At 45.5% G+C, this 26163-nt stretch overlaps 2 gene segments (V, D, J or C); both read left to right on the top strand.

The window, feature by feature from the left end:
- Positions 1–26163, top strand: part of LOC103346901 (immunoglobulin heavy variable 3-23-like) — a 121321-nt gene that overhangs the window by 67137 nt on the left and 28021 nt on the right.
- On the top strand, positions 25348–25891 carry LOC138847327 (immunoglobulin heavy variable 3-23-like). The segment is given in 2 exon segments: positions 25348–25393; positions 25497–25891. Coding segments are annotated over 2 exon segments (441 nt in total).

Below are 26163 nucleotides of genomic sequence, written 5' to 3'. Positions count from 1 at the left end.
GAATGCCACAACCTGGCCTGACATCAGAAAGGAATGGAGGCCTCTTCATATTAGAAACCATTTATAGTCTTTTGTCATGGATGCTTTGAGATGTGTCTCCATATAAAGCCTGTATTCTCAAAACACAGTTATATTCATGCACACTCTATCCCAGTAGGCATGGCTTTCTGGCCCATGGACTTCACCTAAGTTCAGAATCCAAGTGAACACTAGCCAGACACCTCTTCTGCCCTTATTCTTTAGGGAACATTTCCCTTTCTGTTTCCATTATACTGGTCCTCATCCTCCCATCAGGCTCCCAAGACCCAGAGCCCAGGCAATTCAGTTAAGAAGGAAATCACTGTGCCTCCACAAATGGTTTTGGGCTTTCCGTGTTGCTGCTGACCCTACAAAAAAATGTGAATGACAGTGTTATAGCAAGAGAGGAAGGGACCAACAGATGGAGGGAGAATTCCTTCCACTGGTTCACTTGGTGAATGGCTGCAAATGCTGGGATGGCTCAGCCTAAAGTCAGGAGCCTGGAACTTCCCTCAGTTTCCCGCAGCGTTGGAAGGGGACAAACACTTGGGTCATGGTAGACAGTGATCACCATTGCACTGCCTACCTCTGTGAGTTCAAGCTTGTGGGCTGCATATATAACTAATGTCACATACTATATGTCCACATCTACCTGGATATTTCTGTTAGCACATTATGCTACAGGCTGACTCACGTTACATAATGACAGAACAATCTCATTCTTTTTTTTTTTTTTTGACAGGCAGAGTGGACAGTGAGAGAGAGAGACAGAGAGAAAGGTCTTCCTTTGCCATTGGTTCACCCTCCAATGGCCGCCACGGCCGGCGCGCTGCGGCCGGCACACCATGCTGATCCGATAGCAGGAGCCAGGAGCCAGGTGCTTTTCCTGGTCTCCCATGGGGTGCAGGGCCCAAGCACCTGGGCCATCCTCCACTGCACTCCCTCGCCACAGCAGAGAGCTGACCTGGAAGAGGGGCAACCTGGACAGAATCCGGCGCCCCGACCGGGACTAGAACCCAGTGTGCTGGCGCTGCTAGGCGGAGGATTAGCCTAGTAAGCCGCGGCGCTGGCCTAACAATCTCTTTCTTAATAATGAATAATATTCTATGTCCAAATGTGTAAGGATCCATTCACTGTTTTATGCACACTTGATCTTTGTTGAATGAACTACTGTGAATACTGCTGCATAGCTGAACCCAGGACTGCAGATGAATTGTGACACAGTTACTTCTACCCAGAGCTTGACCTCAACTCAGAGTCATGATTACTAGACACAGGGAAGAGGGGGGAACAGGGGACGGCTGATACCAGGACACAAAGCACCACCAAAGGCAGGAATAATTCTGCCTACAACACATAGGGCTGACTCAGTTCACCACAACCCACAACAGGTTCCACAAATAACTAGAACTGAGGTTCCCAGGCCTCCCAACAGAGTGATGGAAAGGAGGTGGAAATGTGCATGAACTGAGTTCATCTATGCCCATTTCTACCATGCACATTCCAGGAGCACATAAACCCCACTACCATGTACAGAGTTCTGTGTTCAGGAACAGTTTTAAACAGTTCAAATAGTTTTTAAACTTTAAGGCAATGGATGACTAAGGAAACAAAAACATAGTTAACCTTAAAAAATGGACTTGCAGTCCTTCATCTGTTTAAAAGTGGGTGACAGGCATTAGGACAAAATAGGCTAAGTCCCCACTAGGAACACCCGTGTTCCCATCAGAAAACTGACTGAGCCCAGCCTCACGGCTTCCCACACTTTCCCCTCATAATGCATCATGGGAAACTGTAGATAACGCTACAAGCAAAGGAGCCCCTACCATCAACGTTGGAATTACAGACACAGTTCCTTGCTCCAGGGTTCAGAATGACTAACACCTAGGGGTTATAGGCATTTGGGATGTCTGGGGCTGTCAACCCAAAGGCAGAAATCTCCCATTGTCACCTTTTCTGTCCATCTCTACATTTCTGTATCTCTCACCCCTTCTCTCTCTATCACTGTAGCAATGTCTTTCATATAGATGATAAAGAACTAATGGTTATTTAAATAAATGAAGGACATATTATTGCTAGCACTGGATATGAAGGGTACACACATATTAAAATGAAACAAGGTCATTGCCTTCAACTTTTCAAAATAATGATAACATAAAAATTCACATGAACTGAATCCTATCATAGCCATCACCCTACACACCCAGGTCACCACGTCTGCCCTGAGCTCTCTCCTGTCTGAGGCATCTGACACCATGCCTGCTATATAGGAGCAGCACATGCAAATAGGGCCTAACTCTGCCCATGAAAACCTGCCCAGCCCTCACCCTGCAGCTCTGGCACAGGGCTCCAGCCCCAGGACTCCCAGGTGTCCACTCAGTGATCGCACTCAACACAGACGCTCACCATGGAGACTGGGCTGTGCTGGCTTCTCCTGGTCGCTGTGCTCAAAGGTAATGATGGAGAACACGGGGCACTGAGTCTGGGAGAGGATGTGAGTGAGAGACACAGAGAGTATGAGTGACAGCTTCCTGACCAGGACGTCTGTGTTTGCAGGTGTCCAGTGTCAGTCAGTGGAGGAGTCCGGGGGTCGCCTGGTCAAGCCTGACGAAACCCTGACACTCACCTGCACAGTCTCTGGAATCGACCTCAGTAGCAATGAAATAAGCTGGGCCGCCAGGCTCCAGGGGAGGGGCTGGAATGGATCGGAGCCATTAGTACTGGTGGTAGCACATACTACGGGAGCTGGGCAAAAGGCCGATTCACCATCTCCAAAACCTCGACCACGGTGACTCTGAAAATGACCAGTCTGACAGCCACGGACATGGCCACCTATTTCTGTACCAGAGACACAGTGAGGGGCCCTCAGGCTGAGCCAAGACACAAACCTCCCTGCAGGGGAGCGCGGCTCCACCAGGGGGCGCACAAAACACACTAGCCCAGATTCTGGTCCTGCACAGGCGTAGAGGGAGATGAAGCCCTGGTTTCCAGTCAGGGATTTGCGGTTTCCTCTCCTGTAACAGTTTTGAGGGAAGAATTCTACTTTTTGATTCTGTCCCTCCCAACTTCAATGACTAAGAGAAAGTTTGATGTAAAAGGTAGAGTCCTAATTGAACAATTTGATTCATGGACAGCGACTGTTGCTCACCAGGATCAGAGATGTGGGAATATTGAGGACACTATTGAATCTCTTCCAACCTGACTCAGGACAGCACCCTCAGGGTACTGAAAGCTTTGGACAGTTTCAGTTTTCCCTGTATACCAGGGACAGCTGAGACAGGGCCGTTGATCTGTTAAACAGCAACTATTCCACTCATCCCTCTCCTGCCACAACCAGCAAGTGTGCACTGAACCAACCTTTGATTTTACATGTGGGTGATCCACACTCACTTTCTGCAGACTTTAACCCGACCTGCATTTCCCTTTAATCCTGGAACAGTCTGTGGTTCCTGTGTGAACATCACAGCACTCAGGAATGTACTTGCAGCTCAGCTGTGTCTCAGGCTGAGATTCTGCAGGCACCTGGGAAGCCTATAGGGACTTCCTCATCCTCTAGGTCCTGGGACCCTCCTGGTGGGCTCCCTGACTGATCTCAGGAAGCAAATGCACTGGACAACAGCAGTCAAGGTCATTACTGAATGGAAAGTGTTTGGTGTGCACTTCCAGCTGATCTGGTTCTGCTCCAGTGTCGTGGGACCCCTGCACCTGCTGTGGTTTAGGGAGAGCAGAAAGTGGGACACACAGTGGCTGTGCACTCTGGGGCTGGAGTCCACATCACGGGGAGCTGTGTCTGTGCCTCCAGCATGATGCCCAGTGTCCTGAGGCTGAATCACAGCTGCAGGAAGAGCCAGTCCCAGAGACCATGTGTCCAGAGTCCCTGCTCTATCTTTTTCTATACTTGGAAGTGAAAATGCATTCTGAAGACAGCAGATGATGGATCAGTTATGAGTCCCCATGAAAAATGTGCGAACGCCATTGCAGTTCCCTGCTCCTGGGTTCCACCTGCCAGTCTTGAATGAACTGGCATTTATTTCTCATCTGCATAAAACATTGGCAAACACAACACCAGTATTCAGAGAACTTAATCTGTAGTTGGCCATTTTGTCATTTCCTTTTCATAAATGTTTGATAAATAATAACTGAACATAGACATGAGATAAATGATATGTGTTCAAAAATGACTGTATCAAATTGATAGAATTATGAAGTCATTCTTATTGACATGCTCATCACAAAATCCACATGTTCCCATGGTCGAATGTCAGTTTCCTGTGTTGGAATTCTGTAGACACAATATTCTCTTAACCTCTGTCACCATGCTGTACAGTAGATCCCTCAGTGTGTGGATCCTGTGGGACTGAAACTCTGACCTTGCTCCACCGTCTCCTCTGTTACCCCCACACTCAGACTTTGGTCTTCACAATTGTATTATGTCTCCGTGAGTTCATCCTTTTATCCCATGTAACTAGCGTCACATATTATCTGTCTTCTTGGACTAGATGGTATACTGTACATTTACTGACACATTATCCTTAGGCATTATTCTCAGCATTATCCAAGTTATCCAAGACATCAGAATTTCTTCCTCTTTACTGCCTTATAAACTTCATGTTAAAATATAACTCTGTCCATCTGTCCATTATCCATCCTTCCTCAAGGCTAATTTCACTGGATTATATGTGTGACCTCTTGAGAATGATGCTGCTTTAACTGAACATGGGACTGCAGAGCTGTTTGCCATAGTGACTCTGGATCCTGTGGTCTCCTCCCTGGGATTTCATATTCCTTCTACCCAGGAATGGTGTTGGAGGATCCTGTGATAATTCTATTTCTCAGCTTCTGATGTTTTCCATGAAAGCTTTCCTAATTTACCTGACTCCAGCCTTTACCAGGTTATCTTCTCTCTCTTCCTGCACAACATGTGTCAGCTCTGGTATGTCTGGTGATACTCAGTCTAACAAAGGGATGGGGTATCTCATTGTTTCTCCAACATGTGCGTGCATGATGATCCCAGATAAAGCATTTTACACATTTGTCTTTACATATGCTATTAAAAAATTACAGATATACTTTTACCTCTTTTAAAACTTGCATTTGTCCAAAAAGCAAAAGAGACAGAGACTGACAGACAGTGGTCTACTGAATACTGGGTAACTTCCCAGATGCCATAAAAGAGTAGTTGGGTCAGATCATAGCCAGGTGCATGGAATTCAGTCCAGGTCTCACACATGGGATTAACTCAGATTCTCGCACTGCCCCTCAGAGTGCACATTGGCAGGAATCTGAAACTGGACCCAAACTAGGACCTAAACGTAAGCATCCACACAGGAGCAGGAATCCCATTGTGATACCTTCAAGGCCACTCCTGTCACCACCTTGTCAGTCACTGCATTTGAATAATTGATTTCTTCCCTTGGGATTCAGTTGCTTGAGTTCATTCAACATTAGGAGATAGGCTCCTATTCATATGTACAGTTATCTTTCGTTTCTTTTAAATATCTATTTATTTTATTTGAAAGGCAGTGTTATGGCAAGAGAGGAAGAGACCAACAGAGGGAGAGAGAAGCTTCCATCCACTGGCTTCCTTCCTGAATGGCTGCAAAGGCTGGGCAAGGGCAAGACTGTAGCCAGGAGCCTGGAACTTCCTCCAGTTTCCCACGAGGCTTGAAGGGGACACACACTTGAGTCATCGTTGACAGAGATCTCTGGTCCGTTAGCAGGGAGCTGGATTAGAAATGCAGCAAGCAGGGTCTGAACCCATGCTGCTGAGTGATGCTGTATAGGTATGGCAGCTTAACCTGCAGGGCCACAACATTGACCCCATGTGTGTGATCTGAAAATACTTTATCCCCATCTGTGGGCGATTCCTGGTTCTTCAATCACTCTCTTTATTCTGCAGAAGCTCTGTGGTTGGATCCATATTCTTTTGCCTATTTTTGCTTGGTTGCCTGTACTTTGGAGATTTTCAAAATACCATTGCCCAAACCAATGTCAGCCTGCTTTTGTCCAGTGTTTTCTTCTAGAACTGTACTGTCTCGGCTCTTGCTCTTAAGGCATTCCTCAAGTTCACTCTGTTTCTGTATGTGGTATGAGATGACATCACAATTGAATTATTTCAGGTGCATTCAAGTTTCCCCAACCCCAGGTAATGACAGGAAACCCATCCCCATCCTGGGCTTTTGTCACCATGCATTATCAGAACTCACATTCTCAGAACGTGTTCCTAAATTTCTAGGTTTCTGTTCTGTCCCAGGGCTCTGGGTGTCTATGTTATCCCAGCACCAGGCTTGATTTCAGCTCAGATGTGATGAAGCCTCCTGCTTTGCCATCACAAACCTTGATTTTCTTCATGTGAATTCTTGAATTTTCTTCCTTTTCCTGGAAAAAATGTCAGGCTATTTCACAGGAAATGCATTGAATCTGTGAATCACATTGTAGCTTGGCTCTTTTAACAAGGTCATTCCCTCAAATCCATACTACGTCATTCCAATTTACAGGGAATCATCAAATTCCTTTTCACTTCTTAAATTATTATGTATTGCAGAAGTATGAGTGAAGACCCCTATCTTACACCTTGCACAAAACTCCACTCAACATGGATTAAAGATCTAAATCTATGACCCTACACCATCCAGTTATTAGAGAACATTTGTGAAACCCTGCAAGACACTGGCACAGGTAAAGAGTTCTTGGAAAAGACCTGAGACATAGGCAGTCAAAGCCAAAATTAATAAATGGGATTAGATCAAATCGGGAATTCTCTGTGTGGCAAAAAACACTCAGGTAAGTGAAGAGGCATCTGACAGCATGTGCGAAATTATTTGCAAGCTATGCAATGGATATGGATTAATAACCAGAATTTACAAAGAGATGAAGAAATTCCAAAAACAAAACAAACAACCCAGTTAAGAGATGGGCCAAGACTCAGACATTTTTCAAAAGAGGAAGTCCAAATTACCAACAGACATAGAAAAAATGTTCAGGATCACTAGCGGTCAGGGAAATGCAAATCAAAACCACAAGGAGGTTTCACTTCACCCCAGCTAGAATGGCTTCATACAGAAATCAACAAACATGAATTGCTGGCGAGGATGTGGGGGAAAAAGTACCCTAATCCACTGTTGGTGGGAATGCAAACTGGTAAAGCCACTATGGAAGACACTATGGAGATACCTCAAGAATCTGAATATAGTCCTACCTTATATGACCCAGGAATCCCACTCCTGGGAACTTACCCAAGGGAAATGAATTCACTACACACAAGAGATACCTGTACCTCCACATTATAGAAATTGTGGGATATGTGTGCTATCGAATACTACACAGTGGTAAAAAAAATGAAATCCAGTCATTTGCAACAGAATAGATGATTCTAGAAAAGATCATAGTTAGTGAAATAAGCCAGTCCCTAAGGGACAAATACCACATGTTCTTCCTGATAGGTGAGACCTAATAGAGCACCCAAAAGGAAATCTAGGGAAGTGATGGCTTGAGCTGCCCTTGTCTTGACTGTCGAGGAACAGTTTTTTGTTTATTTGGTTTTTTGTTTATTTTCCTTCTTACTATTTGTTGAACTCTACTTAACATAGAGTTAATCATATGTATATAAAGTCAATTGAAAAGAGATCTCAGTAAAAAAATAAGAATAGGAATAAGAGAGGGAGGAAGGAAGTTTGTAACTGTAAAGCTGTATAGTTCTGCATACTTTCCTACAGACGTACTTCTGAGGGTACAGTTTTAACACTTGTCACGGGGCTCCAAGTCCCATTAAGCTTAGTGGTAAAAATGCCATTGTAATTGTTAAAGTGATCATATTGAGTGTTAAGGTGAATATATAGGTAGGATTAAGTTTTAAATTGATCATAGAAATAGGGTCAAGTGCCTGGTAATAATAAGAGATAGAATTAAAAAGGAGAGAATGTTCCAACATGGGAAGCAGTCCACACAGCAGACTCAAAGAATGACAATCGCTTTAAGTAACACTCTGACCTCTGATGCAGCACCTAAGTCTTCCTGGTCTGACTGAAAAGCCCATGAGAACATTTCAGCCAAGACACTGTGGCAAAAATATTCTACATGAAGGTTCTCTGTGAGTGAGACCCGTGGGGAAAGAAGTGGCCATCAAAGAAGGAAGTACTTTTCTCTCAAGGGAGGAGAGATCTTCCACTTTGCTTATGGTCTTGTCTAAATACTGAAAGAGATTATAGATTCAAAGGCTTTCATAGCCTAAGCAGCTCATGTCAAGAGCCTCGGGTGGTCACTGATGTCATACGTAAGAGTGTTAATTGTTAAATTAACAACAGGGGCACTGTGCACTAACTCCCCATGCACGACCTCTGTCCTCAATGAGTTGTATTATGAGAGTTAACTGTAAAACAAGTTCTCAGTGTGTGTGTGTGTGTGTGTGTGTATTGTTGAAATCTTCACTTAGTATAGAGTTGGCTTTGTGGGGCTCCATGGCTGCGCATCCCATGGAGCCCCCACGTCAAGGTCGGTCTGATAGCTGTTGCTGTGTCTTTATCACAAGGCGAATGTTGCTAGTTTCAGTTAGGGCAATGCTTTCCCACTTTGGGACTTTCCAGAGGAGTTGAGAATGTTGTAAACAACAAGATGGCGCCGAGGACCGCACAGTGAGCCTGCCTTCTGCATGACACCTCATCTGACTGGCCCGAGGACGCGTGCACACTGCGTGAACAGACAGTGGATTGGAGTGTTCCATGCATGGACTTGAGCCCGCTTGTAATTGGCTGGATTTTGTATATAAGCTGTGTGCTGAGGAAGGAGGGGGCTTTCCTGTCCACTCTCCTCCTTTCATTCTTTCTCTGTCACTGTTATTTTCCCATTAAAAGTCTGCTGAAGACCGATAAGCTGCGAACAGTGTCGTTCCTTTGCGGGCAAGGGAGTGACAAGTGGTTCCATGACTCGGATTTGGACCACTTTCTACACGCAGGAATAGGTAAGGAAGAAAAGGTAAGCGTGCGTGTGCACGGAAATCCAGCTGGGGAAAGAATAGAAACTCGGTTCCGACGAAGAAAGACGGGGAAATTAAGTGCCAGAAAAAAGGGTAAAGGAATCCCTTAAAAGGCGGGAGTACAAAGTGTTCAGAAACACCAGGAAATAGGCGGAAACTTCCTTTTTACCTCCAAATGGACAATACTCCATCCACCACTAGGTTGGTGGTAGGTAGGTGTTGAGCCACTTGTTAAAAGCTGTGGGGATGCCCGTTAAGGCGGCTACAGTATGCGCATTCACTAGGGCCATTGCCAAGAGGTCACCATGGTTTGTGGAAGGTGGCCAATTAGATGAGCAACAGTGGCGGAGAGTAGGGAGACAGTTGAGAGCAGCCAGAGAGCTGGTGGAAATACTTAGATTATGGCAACTCATTGAACAGACACTTCAGGACCCCTCTGAGAGCATAGGGCTTTTACTTGATGAAGGATGCGAGCTCCTAGAAAAGGTTCAGGAGGAGTCTCGGCATGATAGTCAGTCTAGTGACTGTGGTAGTCAGTGGGACAGGAAACAGACGGACAAAGGTCCCTGTAGGGACGAGCCACTGGATAAGACAAAGGAAAATTCAGTGAAGGACCATCCCCCATCAAGTGCGCCCCTGCGCTCGAGGGGGGCATCTCATTTATATCCCAGTTTGACTAGGCTAGCAAATTTGTCCTTAGAGGACGAACCACCACCGCAGTATCATCCATTGACTCTCCCTAAATCGGCCCCTAGAAAAAAGAAAAAAAAAAAAAATAAAGACTCCATTACATATACAGGGAACAGGGTTAAACAAGGCGAGCCATAGAACAGTTCATTAATGCTATAAAAATAGTCAGTCCTTGGTTCGCAAAAGGAGTCGTGAATAAGCAACATTGGGATTTCCTCAGAAAAAACTTAAATATGCATTTAAAGAAACAAAGCAAGCCGTGACAAAGACTGTAAAAACTTTGTTGCAGATGTAGAGAGTAGGGTTAAAAAACAAACTGTAGAGCAGTTTATCAGTGCTGTTGAAACAATTAGTCCTTGGTTTGCTGAAGAGGGTGTTGTGGATAAGAAACACTGGGAGTAAAAAATATAGATCAGTGTACACTGGACAGCCCTCACCTTGCATTTAAATATTTCATTTGAAGTAAATGTTACCTGTTGTAAAGTTAATATTACTATGTGAAATGAGGAATTGTAGTGACAAAGTGTCCGGACTACCCATTTTGTTTTTGTTTTATGTACTAACACTACCCCTATTATTGATAGCAATGCTTGAGCAGATCATGCTTGGTTTGCTTTAAAAAAAAAAAGTAAGTCAAAATATGCCGCAAGTAGTTAAGATGCCACACACCTGCAGAAATGTAATAATTACTGATAATAAGAGGCTAATTCCCTCAGATATGTTTCAATTTATCCTTAAAACATATTGAATATTATTGTGTTTGATTGCTGGATGTATCTTTGTATAGAAAATTTGTATTATATTCTTATGATGTGTTAATCATGCCTATGCCTTGGTGCAACTCTAGGGCCAAATATAAGGACAAATTTTTGAGATGGAGAGGCTTGTGTCTTTGTTTGGCTCTGATAAACAAGTAACTTGTCTGCCGGATGACCTCCTCCTGCTCCTTGGGAGCCTGGCCAGCTCCCGGGGAGGAGGATAAAGGAATGTTTTCTGATAAACAGGTAGGCATGCTTCGTGTCTCGGCTCTCTGGCCAAGATCCGGAATGGGACGCACTGCTTGCCTAAGATCTTGGCACTGAGCCACCCTGTCCTTGGGGGCTTTAAGGGGGAGCCGGAGCAAGCCTCTGCTGCTGCTATTTCATCCTGGAGGAACACGCAGTGAAGCTGAATGTTAAACGTGCCCGTGATGATTACTAATGATGTTTAATTCTCAGTACGGATCCTTTTCTGGTGCTGTGTGAAAATTGCCTAGTAATGCCCATAGTAAAGTAAATTCTACAAAACATAAGTATAACGCAGATATGGATTGATTGGCTATTGTGGCTGAGGTGTTCTGTAACAGTCCCTTTAATAAAAAATTAACAAAATAAATTAATTTAAAGAACAGAACATTCAGGACCTGCCACTCTGCTTGGTATGTCATTACAAAAATCAACAAGGAGGGCTATACCTAAATGAGGGTGTTATCAATGTGGGCAGCAGGGACATGTACAAATATTGTCCAAAAGTCAAACATCAAAAAAGCCCCTCCTCCTGGGATTTGCCCCTGGTGCTAAAGGGAAAGGCATTGGACCAATAAATGTCACTCCAAAACTGATAAAAATGATAATTCCTTAAATAAATAAAGTTCAGAAAACTAAAAGAAGGGCTGGCCCCAGGCCCCACCCCAACAAATTTTGGGGGCCATGACATTTGTTCCTCAACAGAACAGCCTAAATCCATCAATTTCCCCCACAGAGCCATAGAGGGTAGTACAGGACTAGACCTCAGTGCCACCTCCTATACAGTATTGACCCCTGAGATGGGCCCACAAGGCCTCCCTACTGGGATTTTTGGTCCTTTGCCAACTGGGTTTTTTGGTCTCCTACTGGGCAGAAGTAGTATAACTATGAAAGGGTTACAGGTTTTTCCTGGAGTTATAAACACTGACTTTACTGGTAAGATAAAAATTATGACTCAAGCCAATAATGAAACTTTAACTGCAGGACAATGCATTGCTCACTTGATTCTGTTCCCCTTCTCTTCAATTGGTAAGTCTTTTTTAAATAAAAAAAAAGAAAGAAAATAACTGTTTTGGATCTTCTAATGCTTATTGAATACAACCCATAACTAAGGACCGACCCAAATTTTTCTTAAAATTAAATAAAAAGTTATTCAGTGGTCTTTTAGATACTGGAGCTGATGTCTCTGTTATTTCAGCAGCAAACTGTCCCACAAATTGGAAAAAGAAAATTACCATAACTCAATTGCAAGGTATTGCTCAGAGTCAAAGATTAACACAAAGTTCTAAATTGCTACAATGGGAGGATAAAACAGGTAATGCTGGAACCTGTCGCCCCTATATTTTGGCTGCATTACTTGTTAATCTCTGGAGACGTGATATTCTAACTCAAATGGGGGCTTTAATACACAGTCCATATAAGATTATTACCATTAACATACTTCAACAAGGTCATTTGCCAGGTAAGGGTTTAGGCAAACAACAACAAAGCATCACATCTCCAGTTACTGTAACTGTCAATCATGAACAGAGAGGCTTGGGTTTCCCTTGATGGCTACTGGTCAGCCTGTGCCCCATGCAAAAAATTAAATAAAATAAAAATCAGATAATCCCGTGTGGGTGGATCAGTGGCCTTTACTGCAGGAAAAGATAAATGCTGCACAGATATTGGTGAAAGAACAATTAACAGCAGAACATATAGTTCCTTCTAATTCTCCTTGGAATAGTCCTATTTTTGTTATCAGAAATAAATCTGGGACATAGCGATTGCTTCAAGGCCTAGGGCTGTTAATGCTACTGTGGAAATTATGGAGGCTTTACAACCAGGTTTACCATTGCCTACTGCAATTCCAAAGGACTCTTATATTGCAATAATAGATTTAAAAAATTATTTTATACTATACTTTTACATCCAAAAGATTGTCCCCGATTTGCTTTCAGTGTTCCATCAGTAAATTTTAAAAAACTTATGCAAAGATGCCAATGGAGGATCTTACATCAAAAAATGGCTTATAGCCCTACTTTGTGCCAACAATTCATTGATGCTGCTCTTCAAAAAATTTGCAAAAAATATAACAATTTATATATTATACACTATATAAATGATATTTTAATAGCTGGACCCGAGGAATTTTTGGTGATGCAATGTCTAACAGTAATGAAAGAGCAATCATCTGCTTTTGGTCTTATCATAGCCCCTGAGAAAATGTAACTTCAATATCCTTATCAATATGTAGGCTTCCAATTGTACCCATGAAAAATACTTCCACAGAAAGTCACCTTACAATTGGATTCTTTACAGACTTTAAATAAGTTTCAAAAACTTCTAGGGAATATTAATTTGCTTTCTGCACATCTCCACCTCACAACAGGAGACCTTAAACCTTTATTCAATATCCTAAAAGGAGGTCAAGCTTCTGTAGTTTGTGATGGTCACTGTACGGTTATTAACACCTCTTTTTCATCTCTATAGCTAGTTAAATTAGCTGCTGTTGCACTTGCATTGCAGTCTACTTTGGATGTAGTGGTTAACATACACACCAATAGCAAATATGTGTTCCTATCGGTGCCTCAATTGGAAACTTGTTCATTCCTTCCTAAATCCTCAGCTGCTTCTCCTTTGTTTTCTCGCATTTGCACTGTCATTCGATGACATACCTGCCCTTTCTTTATAGGTCATATTCGAGCACATTCCAATCTTCCTGGACCATTGGTAGAGGGTAATCATTTGGCAGATTCTGCTCTATAAATATATTCTATTGATACAGCAACAAAAGATCACGTTTTACATCATTTAAATGCTCATACATTATGCTTAAAACATAATATTACTCAAGAACAAGCTTGACAAATTGTAAAATTCTGTTCTACTTGCTCCATCCAGTTACCATTACCTCACTTTCACATTAATCCTTGTGATTTATTCCCCCAATCAACTATGGCAAATGGATATCACCCACTTCATGAAATTTGGTAAACAAAAATAGATACATGTGTCTATTGATACTTGTTCTGGATTTATTTTTGCTTCCTTACATATAGGTGAAGCTACAAGACATGTTATTGCCTGTTGCTTACAAGCTTTTGCTTCCCTAGGAACTCCAAAGCAGATTAAAATGGATAATGGACCTGCTTATATTTCTGCCTCTTTTAGAAATTTTTGTGTAACTTTCTATCTCATGTTACTGACATTCCTTATAATCCTCAGGGTCAAGACATTCTTATACGTACACATCACACTTTAAAACAATATTTTAATAATATAAACAAAAGGGGGAGTTTAGGGTTCTTGCCCATTCTCCTAACAAATGGCTCTCACGTGCTTTATTCATTTTAAATTTTTTCACATTGGATAAAGATGGTCGTTTTGCATCTGATCAACAGTGGCATCCACAAACAGCTGGGGTAAGAACAATGGTAAAATGGAAGGATCCTATCACCAATCAATGGAATGGACCTGATCCAGTACTGGTATGGGACATGGGCTCTTAAGGGATGGGTATTTTTATGCAACCAATTTGCTTTTACATTGTTAGCCCCTAATGATTTTTGCAACTGCTCATTGGGCCGTGTGGCCCCAATGCTAACATCTGTATTTCCAAAGGCACGACAGTGACGCTCATTACGTGAGAACTGTGATGATGATGTCATCTTAATTGGAGACCTGCTTTCACCATGGCTATGCAGCTAGTGGGAGTTCCTGGATTGGTTTATGGAAATAATCATGGACTACAAAGGCTTACACGTTTGGTGACCAAAACAATCAATCTTACTGCTACTGTGCTATCCAATATAGCTGAAGAATTGGATCAAGTTCGTTCAGGAGTACTCTTAAACCGAGCAGCTATCAATTATTTGCTGTTAAAAGATCATATAAGCTGTAAATCTGTTCCAGGGAAATGTTGTTTTAACAGTACTAACAATGCCATATATCGAGTCTGTTATTGATAAACTTAAGAGTAAAATGCAACATATGTTTGTTACTAACCCACTAACATTTGAAGGGTTTCAATGGATTCATTGGTTATTAATGCGGGCTGGACCGTTACTGCTTTTCATACTTTGTATGGGATGTTTTCCGTGTGTTCTGCAATTTGTGCTATCTTCGCTACAGTCTGTATGGACTGACATTCATCACTTAAAACTTCGTACCAAGCCTCCTTTGTAATAAAAAATAATTAATATTTGGCTGTATGTTTCATCTCTCACCTAATGTTGGGCTAAAATGGTACTCAAAAACAGGTAAGACACTCCACATCCTGTACCTACCTAAGACAGGGCTCAAGTTAAAGAATGGGTCACTATCGGTTGCTTGTTTGTCATGGTACTATTGGGCCTTGCCTTCATCGCCAGATGGATCAGAGCCTTAGCACTCCGTCAGCAGAATACCAACTTGGTAATCCAGCAGGCTATGCTGGCCACCTTGAAATCTCACCCCAATAAAGAAGTATGGCTTAGCATGATGGAGCGGTAGTCAAAGACAGGTAAACACTGATGGGCGCTCCTAGCAACCTAAGACAAAGGGTAGGACAGGCTTCCTATTACCTCCAGACGGGTAAGCAGGTAGTGCGCCATTGGGTACCTAAGACAGGTACATTTCCATGCCATTTAAATAATAAAGAAGGGGGAGATGTGGGGCTCCATGGGATGCGCAGCCATGGAGCCCCCACATCAAGGTCGGTCTGATAGCTGTTGCTGTGTCTTTATCACAAGGCGAATGTTGCTAGTTTCGGTTAGGGCAATGCTTTCCCAAGGTTGGGACATTCCAGAGGAGTTGAGAATGTTGTAAACAACAAGATGGCGCCGAGGACCACGCAGTGAGCCTGCCTGCTGTGTGACACCTCATCTGATTGGCCGGAGGATGCGTGCACACTGCGTGAACAGACAGCGGATTGGAGTGTTCCGTGCATGGACTTGAGCCCGCTTGTAATTGGCTGGATTTTGTATATAAGCTGTGTGCTGAGGAAGGAGGGGGCTTTCCTGTCCACTCTCCTCCTTTCATTCTTTCTCTGTCGCTGTTATTTTCCAATTAAAAGTCTGCTGAAGACCGATAAGCTGCAAACAGTGTCCTTCCTTTGCGGGCAAGGGAGCGGCAGGCTTCTGTTTACAAACTAATTGAAAATGAATCTTAATGGAGAATGGGACTGGCAAGGAGAGAGGGAAGAGGAAGAGGGGTGGGAATGTAGGTGGGAGGGTGGGTATGGTGGGAGAAAATGTATTCCAAAAGTTGTACTTATGAAATTTGTATTCCTTAAAAATTTTTCAAATACTAAAATTAAAAAAACAATAATATTGTTATGTGGACATCATTCACCCGAATCCTAAATTGCCTCCAAGGTTTTTGAAGTGTTTTTGATGCTACAAATGTAATTTTTTAGAAAAGATTCTTTTATTTATTGAAAGTCAGAGTTACAGAGAGAGAGAAGAGACCCAGAGAAAGAGTTCTTCCACCTGCTGGTTCACTCCCCAGACGACAGTGACACCAGGAGCCAGGAGTTTCTTCAGGGTCTCCCACTTGGACACAGAGGCCCAAGCACTACGACCATGCTTTTCTGCTTTCCCAGGTGCATCAGCAAGAGACAGATTGGAAGACGAACACACAGCACTATTGGATGCAGGCAACACAGGTTGAGGATTCACCTGCTACACCACAGTGATGTTTTCTGCATTTTCTGCACTTTTTTTCTCAATGTACAATGTACCACTGATTTTCACAAATGGCATGAGGTAGTGGAGTATATTTTTATCCATCATTTCCTGCATGTGCTGTCAGCCCTGTGTTGGCAGTTTGTTTCTGACAACACTTTCCCCCAGTCACACATGCACTGTGCAGACTCATCCCCTTGCCCAGATGCAGTGGGAGGTGAATCGCTGGTTCCTTCAGAAAATTTGGGTTTGCTGTAACCGTTTCGTAAGTTCCAATTCTCAATGGATGATTCTGTCCCTAACACCGATCACCGAGCAGAAGTTTTGGTATCACGGGAAGACGTCACATGAAGAAAATGGAGTCGTTTCTGGAGGAATGAATGACATCTCTGGGGCCCCAGCATCTGAGACCTGAGGGAGCTCTGGGCACCCGGTGTTGATTTTCCTGTCCAAATCAAAGAGGAGCTCTCCGTGGAATTCTCTGATGATGTCATCTGGGACCCTGCTGAGAGCCCAGGGGCAGTGTAGAGCTGGTCAGGGGCTATGGATGCTACAGTGTTGCACATCTATGCCCTCCCCTCCTGCACAGCTGGGCCCCTGAGGGGTGAGCTGACACCGTGGTCCTGTTCCCTGGGGCTCCCGTGTCCATTCTCTACAGCTGTGCCCTCGTCTCCCTTTCACTTCCTCACCCTGAACTCACAGGTTGAGGTCCACGTGGTCCAAACCCCAGGTCAGGGATTAACCTGCAGCTCAGGGGTGGCTCAGGCTGTGGCTCCTAGAAACCCTGCTTGCTCTACCTCACTCACATCTCCTGGGATCCCCGGACCTGCTCTCATTTGCAAGCAGAGGTGGCTGTTGGTAGTGCAAGGGGTCAGACTCATGGAAAACACTGGGTGTGGAGAGGTCTTGTTCCCCACACTCTGCTGGCCTTGTCTCCATCTCAGGGAGACCAGCAAGTGGGACAGCCCAGTGAAGTAAGCACTAGAGTCCACGTGGTTCTGGACTGTGTCCCTGTGAGCCCACCAATGATCCAACCCTGGAGCTGCATCCCTGCTGCATGAAGGGCCTTCCCCAGAGACTGTGTGTCCAGAGACCCCGACTCCTTCCTCCAGGGACTGCCTGCACCTGTTCTCAGCCATGCTCCTCCTCCTGTGGAAGCAAAATTGTCCTTGCTTTCTCTCAACTCTTTCATCATCCGGAATGAACAAATTTTCTGCTCTTCACCAGGGTAGCTGCATCAACCCCATGTGTTTACTAAATGTCTCTGCAAAAATGCAATTGTTCACTCGTGTAGGATTCTTACAGAATTTGAGGCAATTCTCTCAGCTGATATAGAAATGACTATTTCTGAGTTTCTACATCTAAATTCAGAGACACGTGTGACTCTATGTTTCAGGTGGGAACAGAGGAGTGGCTGAGTGTTGTTCTTTGACTCTTTTATTCTGCCTGTTAGTACCATCATGCATTACCCAAGAGAGGAGGTGTATGTAGCAAAAGGTTTATTGAGCTCACAGCTGTAGAGGCTGGAAGTCCAGGATCAGACAGTGAGAATGTTGTGTCATCAGGCATCCTAATATTGTGAACATGGATGGGAGGGACCCCATCCCCACACAGGGCATCAGACGAGACCAGGGCTGACTCTTGCAGCACTGTGCCCTGTGCTGAAGCTGGGGAACCAGGAGATCTACTGTGATCTCCTCCATAGCAGATTCCCCAGAAGTGAACAATCTATTTCTGCAAACAGCCAGACCGTGCACTCCCTGTCAGTGCTGTTACTTTTTTGGCCATGCTCAGCACTGATGGTGTGAGGACAAACCACATACACTCCCACAGGCTGCTCCCAGCATTCTGTGTGGTCCTGTTCAGGGCACTGGAGACCTCAGCTTCCTCCATGAGGCCCTGACATTGAATCCACTCATGATGTGGAGTCGTCACTGGATGCACTCCCCAGAGACGATGCCATTCCACGTCTCCCAGGCACCTGTGCTAGTTTTACTCAGTGGTGGTCAGTGTGGGGAGTGCTGGGGCAAGGACACCTGATCAGAGCTCCTGACTCAGTGCTCTCCTGCAGGCACTGGTGCTCCAGCTGTGTGGCCTTCCCCCTGTCCTTACCCTCCTGCACAGCAGAGCCCACCCCTCCACCAGGTCCTCTCCCTCCTGCTGCTGGACCCTGTCACGACAGTCACTTCCCCACATGCCATGGTTCTCCTCCCCAGTCCTCAGCTTTGGGGGTGGAGCCATCCCCTGAGGATGCAGACTTCTGTGTCTTGGGGGATCAGTGCTGGCACAGTGTCTGGGGTGGACTCTGCTCACGAACATTTTCTACAGGATTCCACCAGGACAGTGGTCATGATGGTTTCCTCCTGCAGGTGAATCACTTTCTTGCTAGTGGACACAGAGGAGCAGGGTCTGGGGTATTGAGGCTGAGGATGCTGTTCCTGCAGAGCCGTGAGTAGAGCCAGCACTGCTTGGTGTGCGTGTGTGGTCTCTCCAACTGAGCAGCTGAAGGCTGCACGTTAGGTGGAACTTACCCTCCATACTTGATGCACGGAGCCTCCCATCATGCATGTGGGGACCTCACCACCCAGTGATCCCATTGAGAGGGGCTCTAGGGAGGGACAAGGCCATGAGGGTTGCTGCCTGCATTGAAGGGAATACGGCCCTTAGAGAGACCCTTCAGTAACTCAAGGCTTAACTTTCAGTTATTCACACATGAGTCAGAGAGGAGAAACAGAGACGCTCCCACTCACTGCACTTTCCCAAATGTCACTGTGACCAGGTCTGCTTCCCAGCCTCGCACAATTTCAGGACAACAATCAGGCGCATCCACTAGAGTGACAGGGCCCAAATATCCTCCCATAAACATCTGGGTCCTGGGGCTGCAGGAGCAGGAAAATGGTATTGGGAACCAGAGCCACATATGAGACCCTGGCACTCCCCTGGGGGATGTGCACATCTTAAATAGTGCAACTTTCAATTTATTATTTCCATGAAATTTGATGACACAGCTAAGACTAATACACTGCATATTTGTGCAAAATATCCTATTCATACTCTGCTTTACTTTTAGTTTAATTCTTATAGGACTTTCAGATATTTTGGTTAAAATCTGAGAAAAACTCGTTCACCTGAGCCCCACAGAACCTGCAAACTCAAGGCCATCAAATTCTGCCACAAAATCTGCATGTTGCACAGGGCAGAACTGGATGAATCTGTTGTGAAGGAGCCCAAAGGGGCTCAGGACTTAATGTGACTGGAGGAGGTGGGCCGAGGCAGGGTGACACAGGGGCAGTGGGCAGCACCGTGGGATGTGATATTTGCTCTTGGCATAGGTGTGATGAGGAGTGAGAGAGGCACAGCTGAGTCGCACTCACCACACACATTCAACATGTGGGGCTGCCTCTGTATCTATCACAGCTCAACAGCATTGCCCATGGAAGCAAAATTTACCAGCAGAGAAAATTGAAGGACAGACAGACACCGGCACGTGGAACACCACACTCAGATGCACCTGCGTGGAACCTGGTCCCCTGTGCATCTCTCTGTCAAAAATGGAATCCAGCAAAAGTGCTCCTTGTTCTGCTGCTGGCAGGGAGTTCTGCAGACCTCACCAGGAAGCCCCAGTGAGTGCTGAGGGTGGACTGGGGCAGAGCTGAGTCCTGTGGTGAGGGGCACGGATCAAGGTGCTGGGGACTCCTCTTACCACACTGGAGCTGGGGAAACATCCACACTGTACTGGTGATTTCTCCTGTAATGTTGAATGGACCAAGACCTACGGGAACCCATGAAAACATGTTGTAGGTCCATTCAAATAAAAGGACCAAGACAGGGTTCAGTGTGCAATAAGAGCACAAAAGGTATCATTCGTCTCACAAGTGTGCACTGACAGACTGCTCTGGGACACTCTCATCAGTCTGGGCACAGTCCTGTCTGAGGTGTCTGACTGCATGCCTGCTATATAGGGGCAGCACATGCAAATAGGGCCTCCCTCTGCCCATGAAAACCTGCCCAGCCCTCACCCTGCAGCTCTGGCACAGGAGCTCCAGCCCCAGGACTCCCAGGTGTCCACTCAGTGATCGCACTCAACACAGACGCTCACCATGGAGACTGGGCTGCGCTGGCTTCTCCTGGTCGCTGTGCTCAAAGGGAATGATGGGGAATGCAGGGAACTGAGTCTGGGAGAGGACGTGAGTGAGAGACACAGAGAGTGTCAGTGACAGTGTGCTGACCAGGACGTCTGTGTTTGCAGGTGTCCAGTGTCAGGAGCAGCTGAAGGAGTCCGGAGCTCGCCTGGTCACGCCTGGAGGATCCCTGACACTCACCTGCGCAGTCTCTGGATTCTCTCTCAGTAGCAACGACATGGGCTGGTTCCGCCAGGCTCCAGGGAAGGGGCTGGAATACATCGTATACATTAGTAGTGGTGCTAGCACATACTACCCGAGCTGGGTGAACGGTCGATTCACCATCTCCAAAACCTCGACCACGGTGACTCTGAAAATGACCAGTCTGACAGCCGCGGACACGGCCACCTATTTCTGTGCCAGAGACACAGTGAGGGGCCCTCACACTGAGCCCAGACACAAACCTCCCTGAGGGGCGCGAGGCTCTTCCAGGGGGCGCACAAGACTCACTGAGCACAGATTTTGGTCATGCGCAGGCGCAGAGGGAGATGAAGCCCTGGTTTCCTATCAGGGAATTGGGGTTTGCTCTCCTGCAACAGTTTTGAGGAAGAATTCTACTTTTTGATTCTGTCCCTCCCAACTTCAATGACGGAGAGAAAGTTTGATGTAAAAGGAAGAAGTCCTAAATGAACAATTTGGTTCATGGACAGCGACTGTGCTCACCAGGGTCAGAGATGTGGGAATATTGAGGACTATTGAGTCTCTTCCAACCTGACACAGGACAGCACCCTCAGGGCACTGAAAGCTTTGGACAGTTTCAGTTTTCCCTGTATAACCAGGGACAGCTGAGACAGGGCCGTTGATCTGTTAAACAGCAACTATTCCACTCATCCCTCTCCTGCCACAACCAGCAAGTGTGCACGGAACCACCTTTTGCCTCTACATGTGTGTGATCCACACTCACTTTCTGCAGACTTTAACCCGACCTGCATTCCCCTTTAATCCTGGAACAGTCTGTGGTCCCTGTGTGAACGTCACAGCACTCAGGAATGTACTGCAGCTCAGCTGTGTCTCAGGCTGAGCTTCTGCAGGCACCTGGGAAGCCTACAGGGACTTCCTCATCCTCTAGGTCCTGGGACCCTCCTGTGGGCTCCCTGCATGACTCAAGAGAGAAATGTGCTAGACATCACCAGTGAAGGTCATCACTGAATGGAAAGTGTTGGGTGTGCACTTCCAGCTGATCTGGTTCTGCTCCAGTGTTGTGGAACCCCTGCAACTGCTGTGGTTGAGGGAGAGCAGAAAGTGGGACACACAGTGGCTGTGCACTCTGGGGCTAGAGTCTACATCACGGGGAGCTGTGTCTGTGGCTCCAGCATGATGCTCAGTGTCCTGAGGCTGAATCACAGCTGCAGGAAGAGCCAGTCTTAGACCATGTGTCCAGAGTCCCTGCTCTTCACTCCATGTCATGCTGACTGGAGTTATCACTCCACTTTAGTCTTTCATCTTTTTAGAGAGGGAGACATCCATGCTGCATATCACAGTGCTGTATGGAGCCCATTTACATGCTTTCCCATACTTGTACTGACAATGCACCCTGGAAGACAGTAGATGATGGATGTGTTATGAGGCCCCATCACCAAGGAGGGAACACTGATGCAGTTCCATGCTCCTGGGTTCCAGCTGCCAGGCCTTGAGTACACTGCCTTTATTTATCATCTCCATAAAACATTGGCAAACACAACACCAGTATTCAGAGATCTGAATCTTCATGATTGACCATCATTGCCATTTCATATTCATAAATGTTTCATAAATAAGAATTGAGTATAGCTCTATGAGGTACAATGATATGTTTGGACAAAATGAATGCATATTGAGTGGAATTATGAAGTCAGACTTGCTGACACGTTCATAGCTCAACACATGTTTTTGGTGGAGTTCAGCTGTCTCCTGCTGTTAGGAGATTTCCAAACACAATGTTTTTTTAACCTCTTTCACCATGCTGTACAGTAGATCCCTCAGTGTGTGGATCCTGTGGGACTGGAACTCTGACCTTGGTCCACCATCACCTCTGTTCCTCCCTCGCTCAGACTTTGGTCTTCACCATTGTACTTCCTGCCTCTGTGAGTTCAGCCTTTTATCCCACGTAGGTAGCATCACATATTATATGTCTTCCTGGCCTGGATGGTTAGCAGAGTGTACTTTTACTGACATATTATCCTAGGCACATTATTCTCCAGGATCATCCAAGTTGTCCAAAATTACAGAATTTCTTACTCTACTGCTTGAAAACTTCCTATTAAAATGTAACTTTGTCCATTTCTTTCATTTTCCATTCTTGCTTTCATGAGATGTCACTGGATCACACGTATGAACTCTTTTGATTGACGGTGCTTTAAACGAACAAGGAACTGCAGAGGTGTTTGCCACACTGACTGCAGATCCTGTGGACACCTCCCTGGGATTTCATATTCATTGTCCATGCAATGGTGCTTGAACATCATGTAATAATTCTATTTCTAGTTTTGGATGCTTTTCCATATGGTTTTACTAATTTACCTGACACAGACTTGTACCAGGGTTATCATCTCTCTCTACCTCCATAAAACATGTCAGCTCTGGTATGTCTGCTAATAGCCATTCTAACAGGTGCGATGCAATGTCTCATTGTGCTTCCAACATGGACATACATGATGGTCCCAGACTGATAACATTTTATATATCTGTCTATATATCTTCTTTTAATAATTTATAGAAATGATATAATTTTAAAATTTATCATTTTATTTAAAAATTTGTCTGTATGTATTTGTCCAACACCACAAAGAGACGGAGACTGACAGTGAACTTCTAACTCCTGGGTCACTTCCCCAATGGCTACAAAAGCTTTATCTTGATGAGGCAACAGCCTGGTTCTTGGAATTCTGTCCATGTGTCCACATGGGACTACTTGGAACCTCACCTATGGCCTCCCAGGGTGTGCTTAGGCAGGAATCTGGAACTGGAACCAAACTAGGATGCAGCACTAAGCATCATGACACGGGAGGCAGGAATCCCTCAGGCTCACTCCAGTGCTGCTCCTGTCTCCACCTTATCAGTCACTGCATTTAAACAATCGATTTCTTCCCTTGGGATTCAGTTGCTTGAGATCATTCAACATTAAGAAACAGGCTCCTAATCATATGTATAATTAATCTTCAATTTATTTTAAGTATCTATTTATTTTATTTTAAAGTCAGTGTTATAGCAAGAGAGGAAGAGACCAACAGATGGAGGGAGAATCTTCCTTCCACAGCTTTCCGTCTGAATGGCTGCTAAGACTGAAGATGGCTCAGCCAGAAACTAGGAGCCTGGAACTTCCTCCAGTTTCCTACAGGGTTGGAAGGGGACAAACACTTGGGTCATGGTAGACAGTGATCAACATTGCACTGCCTACCTCTGTGAGTTCAATCTTGTGGACTGCATATATAACTAATGTCACATACTATGTGTCTACGTGTACCGGGATTATTTCTGTTAGCATATTGTGTTCCAGGCAGACCCACGTTTCCTATTGACAGAATGACCTCCTTCTTAATACTGAATAATATTCTATGCCCAAATGTGAAAGAATCCATTCACTCTTCTATGCACACTTGCTTTATTGTAGACTGAACTATTGGGAACAAAGCTGCATTACCTGAACACAGGATGGCGGCTCAATTGTGACACAGAGACTTCTACCCAGTGCTTGACCTCAACTCAGAGTCATGGTTACAGAACAAGGAAGGGGGGGGAACAGGGGAAGGCTGATACCTGGGCACAAAGCACCACTCACAGGAAGGAATAATTCTGCCCACACCACAGTGGGCTGACTCAGTTCACCACAAAACACAGCATGTTCCATGAATAACGAGAACTGAGGTCTCCAGGCTGCCCAACTCAGAGTGATGGAAAAGGAGGTGGAAATGCGCATGACAGTGAGTTGATCTGTGCCCATTTCTACCATGCACATTCCAGTAGCACTCTATACCCCACTACCATGTACAGTGTTCTGTGTTCAGGGACAGTTTTAAACAGTTTAATAGTTTTTAAACTTTAAGGCAATGGATGAATAAGGAAACAAAACATAGTTAACCTTAAAAAATCCACTTGCAGTCCTTCATCTGTTTAAAAGTGGGTGACAGGCATTTGGTCAAAAGTGGCTAAGTCCCCACTAGGGACTCCCGTGTTCCCATCACAGAACTGACTGAGCCCAGCCTCACGGCTTCCCACACTTTTCCTCATAATGCATCATGGGAAACTGTAGATAACGCTACAAGCAAAGGTGCCCCTACCACCAACGCTGGAATTACAGACACAGTTTCTTGCTCCAGGGTTCAGAAAGACTAACTCCTAGGGGTCATAGGCATTTGGGATGTCTGGGGCTCTCAACCCAAAGGCAGAAATCTCCCATTGTCACCTTTTCTGTCCATCTCTACATTTCTGTATCTCTCACCCCTTCTCTCTCTATCACTGTCCAAATGTCTTTCATATAGATGATAAAGAACTAATGGTTATTTAAATAAATGAGGGACACGATCTTGCTAACACTGGATATTAAGGGTACACACATATTAGAATGAAACAAGGTCATTGCCTTCAATCTTTGAAAATTATGATAACATAAACATTCATATCATCTGAATCATATCATAGCCATCAGCCTACACACCCAGGACACCACGTCTGCCCTGGGCCCTGTCCTATCTAAGGCATCTGACCCCATGCCTGCTATATAGGGGCAGCACACGCAGATAGGGCCTCCCTCTGCCCATGAAAACCAGCCCAGTCCTCACCCTGCAGCTCTGGCACAGGAGCTCCAGCCCCAGGAATCCCAGGTGTCCACTCAGTGATCACGCTCAACACAGGCGCTCACCATGGAGACCGGGCTGCGCTGGCTTCTCCTGGTCGCTGTGCTCAAAGGTACTGATGGGGAACGCGGGGAACTGAGTCTGGGAGAGGATGTGAGTGAGAGACACAGAGAGTGTGAGTGACAGCTTCCTGACCATGTCGTCTGTCCTTGCAGGTGTCCAGTGTCAGGAGCAGCTGAAGGAGTCCGGGGAAGGCCTGGTCACGCCTGGAGGAACCCTGACACTCACCTGCACAGCCTCTGGATTCACCATCAGTAGCTACCACATGTGCTGGGTCCGCCAGGCTCCAGGGAAGGGGCTGGAGTGGATCGGAATCATTTATGCTGGTAGTGGTAGCACATACCACGCGAGCTGGGTGAATGGCCGATTCACCATCTCCAGCGACACCAACCAGAACACGGTGTCTCTGCAAATGAACAGTCTGACAGCGGCGGACAGGGACACCTATTTCTGTGCAAGAGACACAATGAGGGGCCCTCAGGCTGAGCCCAGACACAAACCTCCCTGCAGGGGCGCGCGGCTCCACCAGGGGGCGCAGGAGACGCACTGAGCAGACTCAGACCCAGGACCAGGTGCATTAGGAGGTGAATCGCTGGCTCCTGTCCGGAAATTGGGGTTTGTGGTCCACTAAAGCTTTCCTACGTCCCGATCTGGATGGATGATTCTGTCCCTAACACCGATCACTGAGCAGAAGTTTTGGTATCACGGGAAGACGTCACATGAAGAAAATGGAGTCGTTTTGAAGGAATGAATGACATCTCTGGGGTCCCCAGCATCTGAGAACTGAGGGAGCTCTGGGCACCCGGGGAGGCTTTTCCAGCC

The sequence above is a fragment of the Oryctolagus cuniculus genome, chromosome 20, assembly GCF_964237555.1.
Source record: "Oryctolagus cuniculus chromosome 20, mOryCun1.1, whole genome shotgun sequence".
In the NCBI taxonomy this organism is placed as follows: domain Eukaryota; kingdom Metazoa; phylum Chordata; class Mammalia; order Lagomorpha; family Leporidae; genus Oryctolagus; species Oryctolagus cuniculus.
This window is presented reverse-complemented; position numbering and strand designations above follow the sequence as displayed.